Source organism: Aquarana catesbeiana, linkage group LG10 (genome assembly GCF_042186555.1).
Source record: "Aquarana catesbeiana isolate 2022-GZ linkage group LG10, ASM4218655v1, whole genome shotgun sequence".
Classification (NCBI taxonomy): Eukaryota; Metazoa; Chordata; class Amphibia; order Anura; family Ranidae; genus Aquarana; species Aquarana catesbeiana.
The window spans coordinates 180276403-180288900 of record NC_133333.1 but is presented as its reverse complement, the minus strand read 5'-3'; the positions used below and the strand labels follow the sequence as shown (position 1 = coordinate 180288900).

Here is a 12498-nt window from a genome sequence, read left to right as displayed (position 1 = left end):
TCCCAGCGCCTGGGGGTGGAAGTTCTGGTACCTTTGGGGTGTCTTTTTTGGGAGCCATAGTGCTGAGCACAAAAAAAACAGAGGCACAAGTAAATACACAACTCGAGCAAAATAGTTTTAGCAAAAGACAATGCTAATAAAGTTCAGCTTTTAGTTGTTTGTCATGTTATTTCCTGTACTGGAAATGCCTGCATCCCTTACATGCCCCCAGCGCTCGTGTCCTGTGTGTTCGCTGCAGCTGTTGATCTGTGAGAGTGAGCGTCTGTCTCTGTCCCCAGCGCCTGCGCCGTGTGCCTTGTGTACTTACATCCTGTACACAGTGCTGCTCCCTAGCCAGGCACGTAAGCCACGCCCCCTCCGTCAATCAACATCTTCCCTCTGTCTTTTTAAAATGAGCCCTTTAGTCCGGGCACGCGCGGACGGCTGACACACTCCTTGAGCAAGAGGAGGGGCAAGGGAGGGCTGGGCGGCAGGAAAGTCAAAAAACTTCTGTGGGGTATAGAAGAAATTTCTAAATAAAAAAAAGCCGCTGCCGCACCCCCTACTGGGAGGGGGTTACAAGTTTCAGTTGTACCTCCCCCCCCAGGGGGAAATGTTCAGAATGAGGATCCCCCTTGGCTTTTGAGACCACACACGTACTGTTTGGCTGGACTTCTGAGCTACTGAGAAGCAACGTTCTAAGGTATGCATTTACTCCCTCTAGTGGAGATTTTAGGCATGACAACGTTAGTACTTTATGTAATGTAAGAAAAAAGCATAGGTGGACTTTTTACAGTTCCTAGGCTTCTTCCCTTACCTTTTCCTCGCTGCAGAATACTGCTGTAAAGGATAGATCCAAACTTCACCCATCACGACGGGCTGCGTTAGAAACCTTCAAGGACTGGGTCCCTATTATAGGGGGTCCATGGCCTTAGACCTGTATAGCACCCCTCAGGTAAACTTTAGGTAATGTGGCATGACCAAAAAGTCCTGGGGTCCAGCCCTTAAGGAGAGGCATTACAGGCAAAACCTCGTTCTTCTTAAGCGAGGCCCGGGTACAAACCAGCTTGGCCTTAATGGCACTTTGGATGGATCTGGTCTATGGAGGCTGTTTAAATCCAGCATGGATCCCTCCAGCTTGGAGCTCTTTCAGAGCACATCTTCACTCGTGACCGACACTGGCAAAAAAACTGATTTACTCCTGGTAGGAGGAGGGGTTATATAGGGAGGCAACTTCCTGTTTAGGATGTGCCAGTGTCCATCACCTGAAGGTGGTTATAACCCATTAAGTTATTACTTAAGGCTTTGTGTCCCATGATGTACGATAAAGAAATTAGCTTTAAGAGCCAGCGAAGGGCTCTTGAGAGCCACCTGATCCCTTTGCCTTGCATTTCAACATTCACTTCCTGATCTCTCCTGCAACTACTGACCCTAGAAGTGTTGTGTATTATGTCACATCCGAAGTCACAGCTGTCATTCCTCGACTACTATAGCCAAACACACAATCTGGATTTGAATAGACCTCCAATGTCTCTATAAAGAGGACCTGTCACATGCCTCTGCTTTCATACAGGGGATTTGGTAGCCCCCTTGTGATAACAATAAGGTAAAAAAAAAAAAAATTCAATAGTGTAAAAAAGTTATATATAAAAAAAAAGTTTTAAAGCATCACCCCATATAAAAAGTGAAGCGTAAGGTGGGCATGTGTACGTAACTCTAAATTGAAGATCTCTAAAGACTTTAAAAGTGTTGCCTATGGAGAATTTTGGGTATCATAGTTTTTTGTGATTCCATGTGCGTTCACAATTTTAAGACAAAACAGATTGCAGTGCACACATACAAAAATGACATTTATCCTGCAAGGCTAGTTAAAAAAACACCTAAACATATTCAAAAATACGGGGGTTTGGTCACACTATATGGTCATATATAGTGCTAAGCCCACTTACTGCGACAAAGTACCCAGAATTAGTGGGTCCTACACTAGTAATAGAATGAAAGTACCTGTGTCTCCACTATGGGAGATAAACTCCTCTATGTGGGAGAACTGAAGGGATTCCTCCTATGCAATGGTGGCCACTAATAATAAGAGATAATGAAGAGGGGGAGGGGTGCTCCAGCCCAAGAGACCTGGTCAGGGTCCATACAATATACAAAGGTTTTGTATTTTGCACAATTTTAAGACTTCACATTTTTTGTATCTTTTTACTCCACGTAACCCCTACTTTTATATTTTACAAAAAAATAGGGTATAAGATTGTGTTTGCACTAAAATTCATTTTTAGTGCAACTAATGCAACCACTATTTTATTCTCTAGGCCAGTGATGGTGAACCTTGGCACCCCAGCTGTTTTGAAACTACATTTCCCATGATGCTCACCTACACTGCAGAGTGCATGAGCATCATGGGAAATGTAGTTCCAAAAGATGTGGAGTGCCAAAGTTCACCATCACTGCTCTAGGCTCTCTGCTTTCAGTTCATATAAACTTCTGGGGGGTTTACAATACTTTTTAACATAAAGTAAAAAAACAGCCCCGGCAGACAAGGGGTTAACGTAGGTGTATGGATTAGAAGATTTTAGGAAAAAGTGTGAAGTGTTCTTTCTAATTCTGTGTTCCTGCATATGTTGTCACAACTACAGAACACCCCTGACTTCTAACACACATCCTCCTTGTTAATGGAGGAGCCCTGCAATAAACAGGAAACGTGACCTCCATGTCCCTTCTTTACTTCCTGCCTCTCCCGGAAGACAACATCCGTCATATTACATGGGGAGGAAGACACAGACCTGCCGTGTATGAGGTGATTGTGTCTGCAGGGGGCGCTGTTTCGCCAGGTCTGTATGACCCCTCGTGTCCTTTCACCGGGCTAGCTCCGTGTACGAGGGGGGAGGGGATGGATGGGGTGAGGTAGAAGCAGGTCGTGCTGCAGCATTTCTGTGTAATGTAGAGGAGAGGGAGCTTAGTACATATGGTTAGTCTTTGTTTACACTGGGGGGAGGGGGGTAGAGAGCTCCAATATTGGTTCAGCTTTGCTGCAATTGTCCTCCTATCAGGACAGGAGAAGTCATTAAATGAACAGCTTAGCGCCCCTGAGTGGTGTGGGGGGGTCTCTGAAGTCCTCTCCTAGGCTGGGGTGACACTTTAACACAGTGAGAATGTGCTTGGCCTCATAGAGTGATTAGCTAATTTTATTTAAATTCTGTAGTTTTTATGCGCAAAGGGGACACCGCTGCAGCATCCAATCCTGGACGCGGGTGCCGCTGCAGCGTCCAATCCTGGACGCGGGTGCCGCTGCAGCGCCCAATCCTGGACGCGAGTGCCGCGCGCAGCGTCCAATCCTGGACGCGAGTGCCGCGCGCAGCTTCCAATCCTGGACGCGGGTGCCGCTGCAGCGCCCAATCCTGGACGCGAGTGCCGCGCGCAGCGTCCAATCCTGGACGCGAGTGCCGCACGCAGTGTCCAATCCTGGACACGAGTGCCGCGCGCAGCGTCCAATCCTGGACGCGAGTGGCGCCGCATCGCCCAATCCTGGAAGCGAGTGCCGGCGCGCACAGCGCCCAATCCTGGACGCGAGTGGCGCTGCAGTGTCTAATCCTAGACGCGAGTGGCGCTGCAGCGCCCAATCCTGGACGCAGGTGCCGGCGCACGCAGCGCCCAATCCTGGACGCGAGTGGCACTGCAGCGTCTAATCCTGGACGCGAGTGGCGCTGCAACGCCCAATCCTGGACGCGATTGCCGGCGCGCGCAGCGCCCAATCCTGGACACGGGTGCCGGCGCGCGCAGCGCCCAATCCTGGACGCGGGTGCCGGCCTGCCCAAGCCTGGACGCGAGTGGCGCTGCAGCGTCTAATCTTGGACGCGAGTGGCGCTGCATCGTCCAAGCCTGGATGCGAGTGCCGCCGCGCGCAGTGTCTAATCCTGGATGCTAGTGCCGCTGCGCCCGAGCCTGGACGTGAGTACCGCTGCGTGCAGCTCCCAAGCCTGGACGCAAGTGCCGCAGCTCCCAAGCCTGGACGCGAGTGCCGGAGCGCCCAAGCCTGGACGCGAGTGCCGGAGCGCCCAAGCCTGGACGCGAGTGCCGGAGCGCCCAAGCCTGGACGCGAGTGCCGGAGCGCCCAAGCCTGGACGCGAGTGCCGGAGCGCCCAAGCCTGGACGCGAGTGCCGGAGCGCCCAAGCCTGGACGCGAGTGCCGGAGCGCCCAAGCCTGGACGCGAGTGCCGCAGCTCCGAAGCCTGGACGCGAGTGCCGCAGCGCCCAAGCCTGGACGCGAGTGCCGGAGCGCCCAAGCCTGGACGCGAGTGCCCCAGCACCTAAGCCTGGACGCGAAATGCCGCCGCGCGCAGCACCCAAGCCTGGACGCAAGTGCCGCAGCGCCCATGCCTGGACGTGAGTGCTGCCGCGCGCAGTGCCCAAGCCTGGACACGAGTGCCACAGCACGCAGTGTCCAATCCTAGACACTAAGTGGACTCAGCACCAAGTGGTTCTTAGGGGTACTGAGTGTAGATTAATGAGGAAAAAATGAATTTAAATAACTAGTATCGGGCTGCAACATAACAAAGGTGTAGGAGGTCTGAATACTTTCTGAATGCACTGTACATATAAGGGAGCTGCTTTGAAAAGCCATTTGTATGTAAAATATCAGCAAGCCTTCCACTTATAGTGCAATAGCAGCAAAAATACAATTATCAGTACTGGATCACTAATGTCCTTGGCCCAGATATTACTGATCTGGGAAGTCACTGTAGCACCTATGTAACAAAACTCGTTAGCCAATAGAAAATGGTAGAATCTGCGCATTTATTAGGTATAGGATTGTAAATGTTTGCACCGACAGAGGTTACAGGTACAGTGAACCTTCCATTAGATCCGCGGTTGTCAAATTACAAAGTATAAGGGGTTCAGCTGCGGACCCTGATGTCACCAAGGAGCTGCACATCATCATTATATGTAATGCTGCAGAAGACTGTAAAGGCTCGTTTACACTTGCAATTTGTGGAGAGGGCGGTAAAACCACGAATAAGCCACATTTTTGCTGCAGTGCCTGGGGGTGTACACAGGCCATGGCCACAACGCTTTGTTTCACAGCAGGGCAGAAATTACACCCCCTGTTGCGCTCGACAGGTGATAGGATCTGTCGAGTGCGACTCATTTAAGTCATTAAGGCTGTGCTGTAACCCACAACTGCTCGACCAAACAAGGGTCAAGCTTCAGAAAGTGCAAATGAGCCCTAATAGACTGTAGACTTGACTAGAGGAAATAATTGGAGATTCTGGACCTGCTACAGGTGTGTAGGAAACAGGCATCATGTTATAGGAGACAGTCAGAGACTGAGGCCATGTTACCTGAGACTGCAAAAGATCACTGCAGATAATGCACCAAGACGTTAGACAAATACCAGGTCTGCCATTGCTGACCTCATGCTGGAAATATTGACTGTTATGTTGTCCCTCTTCTGGCTCTAGTACTTTGGGAAGCTTCAGAATGGCAAAGATGTTTTTATAACAAATTGATTGGTTTGTGTAAAAGTTATGGCGACTACAAACTATTAGATATATACTGGAATATTTTTTTAAATTTTTATATATATAGTAGTAGTGGCAGTGATGAGCGACTTAGGCTACGTTTCCACTTTCTGGATCAAAGTCGCATCAAAGTAGTGGAGGAACCTTTTCAAAGTCGCTGCAACTTTAAAGTGGATGTAAACCCTCACATATACCCAGTGAAGTGAACAGCCTCAGATGATGGACAGGGATGAAACAAATCTCCCTACGTAAGTTTTACATGTATATCTGCTGTATTTAGCCTTATATACTGTTTACAACGTTCAGATTGTGTTATGAGATTTTCTCTTCCTGTTCAACACTGCAGTGATTTCTGGGCATACAGCCAAGACAGCTGATTGGAGGAAAGGCACACACCCCTCTCCTCATAGGTAGAGACTTTCAGAGCTGATGTTGAATAGTTCAGGGCTCTGCTAATCTATTTATAGCATCCTCCCCAACACAAAACTCAGGCTACTTTTATCATATGTGATGGAGAACTTCTCAGGAGTTATCAGGCTGAGAACAGAAGAACTGAGTGGCAGACAAATACTGGACTAAGTGCTTTGAAGAGAGATTACAAAACACTGCAGATATATGTGCCCAGCTCAAATTTCATCAATCGGGTTTACATCCACTTTAGGGCGCATAGATTGGAACAGGTGCTATTGAAATCAATGGGCTGTGACTTTGTGTCCAAAGTTGCATGACAAGCAGCACTAGTGGAAACGGAGCCCAATAGTGGGACTGTGATAGTACGGTGGGAAATCTGACACTAACTTGACACTTTATAGGAACTGGCTAACTGCCACTGGCATCTCCAGTGATACTAATCAAGTGATCAGTGCTAATCATATATACTGTCACTGTACTAATGATAGGAATGGGTTAACGTCTGAGGCAATCCAAGGTTTAAATATGAGCCTAAATTTTGTATCACGGTCACGTGATAGTTTAAGTTCTTTTTGGGTATTTATTCGATAGCAGCTTGCTGTGGGGGCACCGGAGCCTAGTCACAACTCTGTATGTCCATTCAGATATGTTGCCCTGACCCAGCCCCGCCCCTATCTCTCCTGATTGGCTGGCTTTGATTGACAGCAGCGGGAGCCAATAACGCTACTGCTGTGTCTCAGCCAATCAGGAAGGAGAGTCTCCAACTGTCGAGACTCGTGGACAGGGATGGGGCTCAGTAGAGGTGCACGATTAATTGTCAATAATCGTTATCGCAATTTTTTTCCCGATTGCGATCTTGACAAAAGCGTTTCACCATTCTCTCTATGCAAAGAATTCTCTCTGCTCTTCTGAAGCCACAGCCATCAAAAGAAAGGATAACAAAAACTGGGCAGTCTGCCAAGAATCACAACATTCTTTAGCAGTGGAACTTAAGTATAAACATTGTAACAATTTGTCAAAGCAATAGACTTTGTGTGTAAATGAGGAAAGTTTAACCACTTAAAGCGGAGGTCCACCTAAACCGCCAAAAAAAAAAAAATATTAAAAGCCAGCAGCTACAAATACTGCAGCTGCTGACTTTTAATACATGGCCACTTACCTGTCCCAGGGTCCAGCGATGTCGGCAGGCGACGCCGAGAACCCGCTCGGTTCTCGGCAGCTGCCGCCGCCATCCTAGGTGAGGGAATCAGGAAGTGAAGCGTTGCGGCTTCACTTCCCGGTTCCCTACTGCGCATGCGCGAGTCGCGCTGCGCATCGTAACTGGTCCCCGCTATCTCCTGGGAGCTGTGTGTTTCCCAGGAGACAGTGCGGACTGACAGGAAGAGGCATAGACTCCCATGGGAGTCTATGCCGGAAGTGGGTGCGAATACCTGTCTTAGACAGGTATCTGCACCCCCCTCCCCCCTGAAAGGTGCCAAATGTGACACTGGAGGGGGGGGAGGGTTCCGAAAAGCGGAAGTTCCATTTTTGTGTGGAAATCCGCTTTAAACCTTTTTCTAACATTTGTCGGTTTCAAGTTAAAATCATTTTTTTTTTTTTGGTAGAAAGTTACTTAAAACCACCAAACATTATATATTATTTTAGTAGAGACCCTAGAGACTAAAATGGTGGTTGTTGCAATATTTTATGTCACACTGTATTTGCGCAGCAGTCTTTTAAATGCAATTTTTTTGGAAAAAATTACTTTAATGAATTAAAAAAAAAAAAAACTAACCAGTAAAGTTAGCCCAATTTTTTTTTTTTTGTATAATGTGAAAGGTTTTACGTTGCGAGAATCATGATCTTTTTATCCTTAGCAAAAAAAAAATCGTTATTCTCATTTTGGCCAGAATCATGCAGCTCTAGGGCTCAGGTAAGTATTAGGCCTCATGCACACTGGATATTAAAATAACGTTATAAAAAACGCCAGTAGCTTTGCAGTGAGCTTTTTAACTTTTTTTTCAACTTTTTTTAGCGTTTTTGCAATAGCGGTTCTTAGTTTATTAGTGGTTTTTAGCGTTTTTCTGCGTTAGCGTTTTTTAGCGTTTTTTATTAAATTTTTTTTTTTTCAATGGATCAAAAACGTTAAACGCTGGTGAGTGACGTTTTTGAGCGTTTATCGACATATATCAGCGTTAGAGCGTTTTTACAGCTGAAAAACGTCTCTCAAAACCCACTAGTTTTGGGGTTTTTTTACTGCTCAAAAACGTTTCTGCCCATAACTGCTGATAACAGCCTATGTGTGCATGGACACATAGGATAACATGATGGAGAGTTTAATGACTGTAGAAAAAAAAACGTCTACAGCCAAATACAGCTGCTGAAAACGTCAAAAACGTCCAGTGTGCACGAGGCCTTAGCTGCATAGAATGCATTAAGATAAAAAAAAGTTCAGACAAACGCCTCATGGAAGCAGCTCTGATGTGAGACTAGCCTATTCCAGTTTGGGCTGTGGTAGATACAGGCTGGTATGTGAATAAATGACCAATCAGTTGTTTGGACAGTGATATCACCTTTTAAGGGGGATAGAGGGCTCAGTCACCCTGCATTGGTGGTGCTTTTACTAAGGGATGTGCAGGTTTTTCTTTGGCTTTTTTTTTTTTTTTTTTTTTTTTTTTACAGGTGAACCTGTGATATGACTGCTTTACCTGAATTTTGAGTTCCTTTGTGACTCAAAAGTGATCAAATCAGTCACTATCACTATCAGAATAGAAATGTGGGTATCTCCATATCAATGCTTTGTACACAGAGATTGTGTAATCAGATTGTAATGTGTGTGTGACCTTTTTAGATGCATTAGTTGGAGAGTTTTGGACCTTGGACCACTTGAGTATTCTAGTCGAGGACAAATATTTCAACTGACCTCTGACACTGTGAATGTGCTGCTCCTGTAGTGAAACATGGAAACCTTGATGGTGGTGGTAGAGATCTTTACCCATGGTGGAAATTGTCGGTAATTAATGTCACATTTTTGATTGCTCACCTTCCTTGACATATTATTGCTAGCCTTGCTGAAATAGGTTACATTTCTATAGTGTGTAAGGCAGTAGAATAGCAGTTGAACATTGGGAAAACAATCTTTTCCCTGCTTGAAAGGTACATAGGTTTACACATTTCTGTAATTAAAAACGTATTCCATGTACTCAATTGGCAAAGTCCATACAGTGCAACTCAAGAGAATTCTATACGGTCACTCCTTTAACCCCAGAGAAAGGTCTTCTAATGTCTATGGTGTCCTACAGGCCTCCCAGGTGCTGACAGTATAGGGATATACTCCTTTGGGTACCATTATAAGAAAAAGTTATCCACGATCTAGCTGTTAAGCCATTGTCCCAATTTTCCTAATGTGACAAGCATGTCTGTGTGGGATTTTCCAGCTTGCTGGAAAATCTTGATGCATGTTGAGCCTGACGTTCTCACTTTGTCAAGAATGAGCACCTATTTCACCACCTGTAGTTTTAAGACTGCATGTTTTCATTTTCATATATTGTTAATACACCTCACACATCTAAAATAAGGCAACAAAATCTGAATTCCCGGATAAGCAAATATTGTGTTAATGTAAGAGGAATGTGTATTCTTGCATGCTTTATTTCTTCCAGATCTGTACAGTAATCCAGTGTGAAGCTTTTGTGATTTTGTGCGGGAACTTCCTATAATAAAGACCAGTCATGGCTGCTCTCTGTCCTTGTGCAGGGTGACTGGTCTTGTTTCCACCCCCTCCTGTAGTTTTCTGTAGGTAGCCTGTAGTGGGTGGAGCCTGTTGGGTCCCTCCCACAGATCTATTCTCTGCACAGACTATGTACAGCAGAGTAATGATGTTACGGTTACTTTTATATGGTAATATGTGGGTTTGCAGAGGTGTCTGGTCCACACAAAGTGGACATATATCCTTTTTGGTTATTAAAGCGGAACTTCAGTAATTTTTTTCAATCTATTAAATCTTGTGCCCTTGTTGTTTTTTTTAACTTTGGATAGTAAAACATTTTTTTTCTGCCAGTAAATACCTTATACAGCCCACTTCCTGCTTCTTGTCTGGTCATTAGCCTAGGCTTATGACATCATGCACAGCTCTCTCTCTATCTATATCTATCTATCTATCTATCTATATATATATATATATATATATATATATATATATATATATATATATATATATATATATATATATATATATATATATATATATATATATATGAGATTGCCAGGAAGGGATAGGGGATGAGTCATAAGAGGGCCAATGAGAGCTGCAGGTGTGCCGCTGTAAATCCAGGAAGTGAACAGGCAGCAGCTTCAGCTGCCCACAGTTAAAGTGGTTGCAGCCAGACTTGTATAGCATGTTTGGCAAGTACAGAATCACTGTATATATAAAATAATATGCAAAGTGGTTGGAGGGAAGCTTCAGAATGGCTAAGATGTTTTTATTACAAATTATGTGAGCAGACTGCAGTTCCTCTTTAATAAATATATTTATGTGAGGTTTTTGTGTCCAGAGTTTCTCTTTAACTTGGAATGCTCATATGTTGCCCAATGCTGTGCCAAATCAATGGGCAAATGTGATGATTGACTAGGACTAAGCTATGTAGAGGCTGTTGGAAGATCTCATTATAGCACACAGACATTTTCTAATCTATGATGATCGGGATGGTGGTTGCCAATCTAAGGCCCCTTTCACAGGGGGCAGACTCAGTTTTGATGAGCAGGAGATCTGTCCCCTGCTGAGCAGAGCAGGTGGATGACAGGTCCATGTCTGCTTAGTTTCTGCAGAGTGAACCCATAACAGTGCCCACTTGGCTCTATGGACAGCCGGGTGTAAACAGACTCCGCTATCCGGTTACACTCAACTGCCCTCCGATCCGCAGAGACAGATCCCCTTCTGTTTATTTTTAGCGGCTCAAATTGGATGTTGGCTGGTGTAAACGGACACCAGCCTGTTTACATCCACCAGTCCATGAAGTGAATAGACCATCTAATCGGGTATGCCTGAAAAACTGACAGGCGGACCTGGTCTGAATGGTCATGTGAAAGAAGCCTTTTTGGGCTCTGTTCACACATGTGGATCGTTCGTTTGATCAGTTCAGTCACTTTTTTTATAAAGAAAAAATGAATGACGTTTACATCAGTGTTTCATCTGTTTTTTTTTTTTTTGCTAGAGTTCCAGAGTAATTTTTTCATGCAAAAATGGACATTTCCACCGTTTTACGTTCGTTTTTTGTCCGATCCGTTTTTTTTTAACGGATGAAAAATAGAGCTTTCATCCATTCAAGAAAACAGATGAAAATAGATGATCATCCGTTTTTCCATAGGAATGCATTGACCATTTTTCATCTGTCAATGGATGGATGAGAAATGGACGAACGATCCATATGTGTAAAAGGGGTCTTGGAGAAAAAAAAAAAAATTGATATTTATTGTAGTATGAGAAAGGGTAAAGTCCCACCACCTGGCTAGCCTAATTGTTGGTTTCAGAAAACAAATGTTTGGGCTCTTTCACACGGGCGGTCCACCCGATGGACTCCGCTTTGCTCAGCGGGGGATTAATTTGCTGAGCAGGCGCATAACAGGCCAGTCTCAGCTCACTGTGCAGAGACAGACCTGTCAGAGCACCGCTCTCCTCCACGGGGAGATCGGATTGCCTGTCCGTTTTCATCCGATCCTTCAGATGGGTGGAAAATAGGGTCACCATCCATCTGGATTTCACGGACAGGATTGGATCGGATAGCAGTGGGTGTCAGCGGACATGTCACCGCTGACATCTGCTGCTCCATAGGAGTGATTGGAGGCTTCGATCAGGTCCGCTTGAAAAACTGACAGGCGGACCTGATCGGAAAGCCCGTGTGAAAAGGGCCTTATGCCGTGTACACATGGGCGGACTTTCCGTCCGGACTGGTCCGACGGACCGAATCCGGAGGACAATCTGACCGTGTGTGGTCTGCATCGGACTTCCGACGGACCGTTTCGGTCGGAAATCCGACGGACTTTAGATTTGAAGCCTGCTTCAAATCTTTATGTCGTAACTCCACCAGACTCAGTTCCTAACACAAAGCCTATTCGTCTAGATGCTGGTCCGACGGACCAGATACGACGCAAGGGCAGAGTGCTGCATCTCGCGCTCGCTGCAATAGGAGAAAAAATTTTCCTATTGCGGCGAGCGCGAGGCGACGATGTCCCTTAGGTCTGGTATGGATTTTAGGGGAACCCCCTACGCTAAAAAAACGGAGTGGGGTCCCCCTCAAAATCCATACCAGACCCCTGTCCGAGCACGCAGCCCGGCCGGTCAGGAAAGGGGGTGGGGACGAGCGAGTGCCCCCCCATCCTGAACCGTACCAGGCTGCATGCCCTCAACATGGGGGGTGGGTGCTTTGGGGGAGGGGGGCACCCTCTTCCCGACAACCCTGGCCATTGGTTGTCGGGGTCTGCGTGCGGGGAGCTTATCGGAATCCAGGACCCCCATTTAATAAGGAGGCCCCCAGATCCCGGCCCCCCACCCTATGTGAATGAGTATGGGGTACATCGTACCCCTACCCATTCACCTAGGGAAAAA

At 46.1% G+C, this 12498-nt stretch overlaps 1 protein-coding gene across 2 annotated transcripts in view; it reads left to right on the top strand.

The window, feature by feature from the left end:
* Positions 1-2695: 2695 nt before the first annotated feature.
* The window catches only part of H6PD (hexose-6-phosphate dehydrogenase/glucose 1-dehydrogenase), a 42311-nt gene continuing 32508 nt past the window's right edge, over positions 2696-12498 (top strand). Inside the window, exon 1 of one of the 2 annotated variants that reach the window (XM_073603018.1) lies at positions 2696-2816. In XM_073603018.1, the coding sequence (XP_073459119.1) occupies positions 2696-2816 (121 nt within the window). The remainder of the gene's footprint in view (positions 2817-12498) is intronic. The other variant, XM_073603017.1, reaches the window with a different exon arrangement.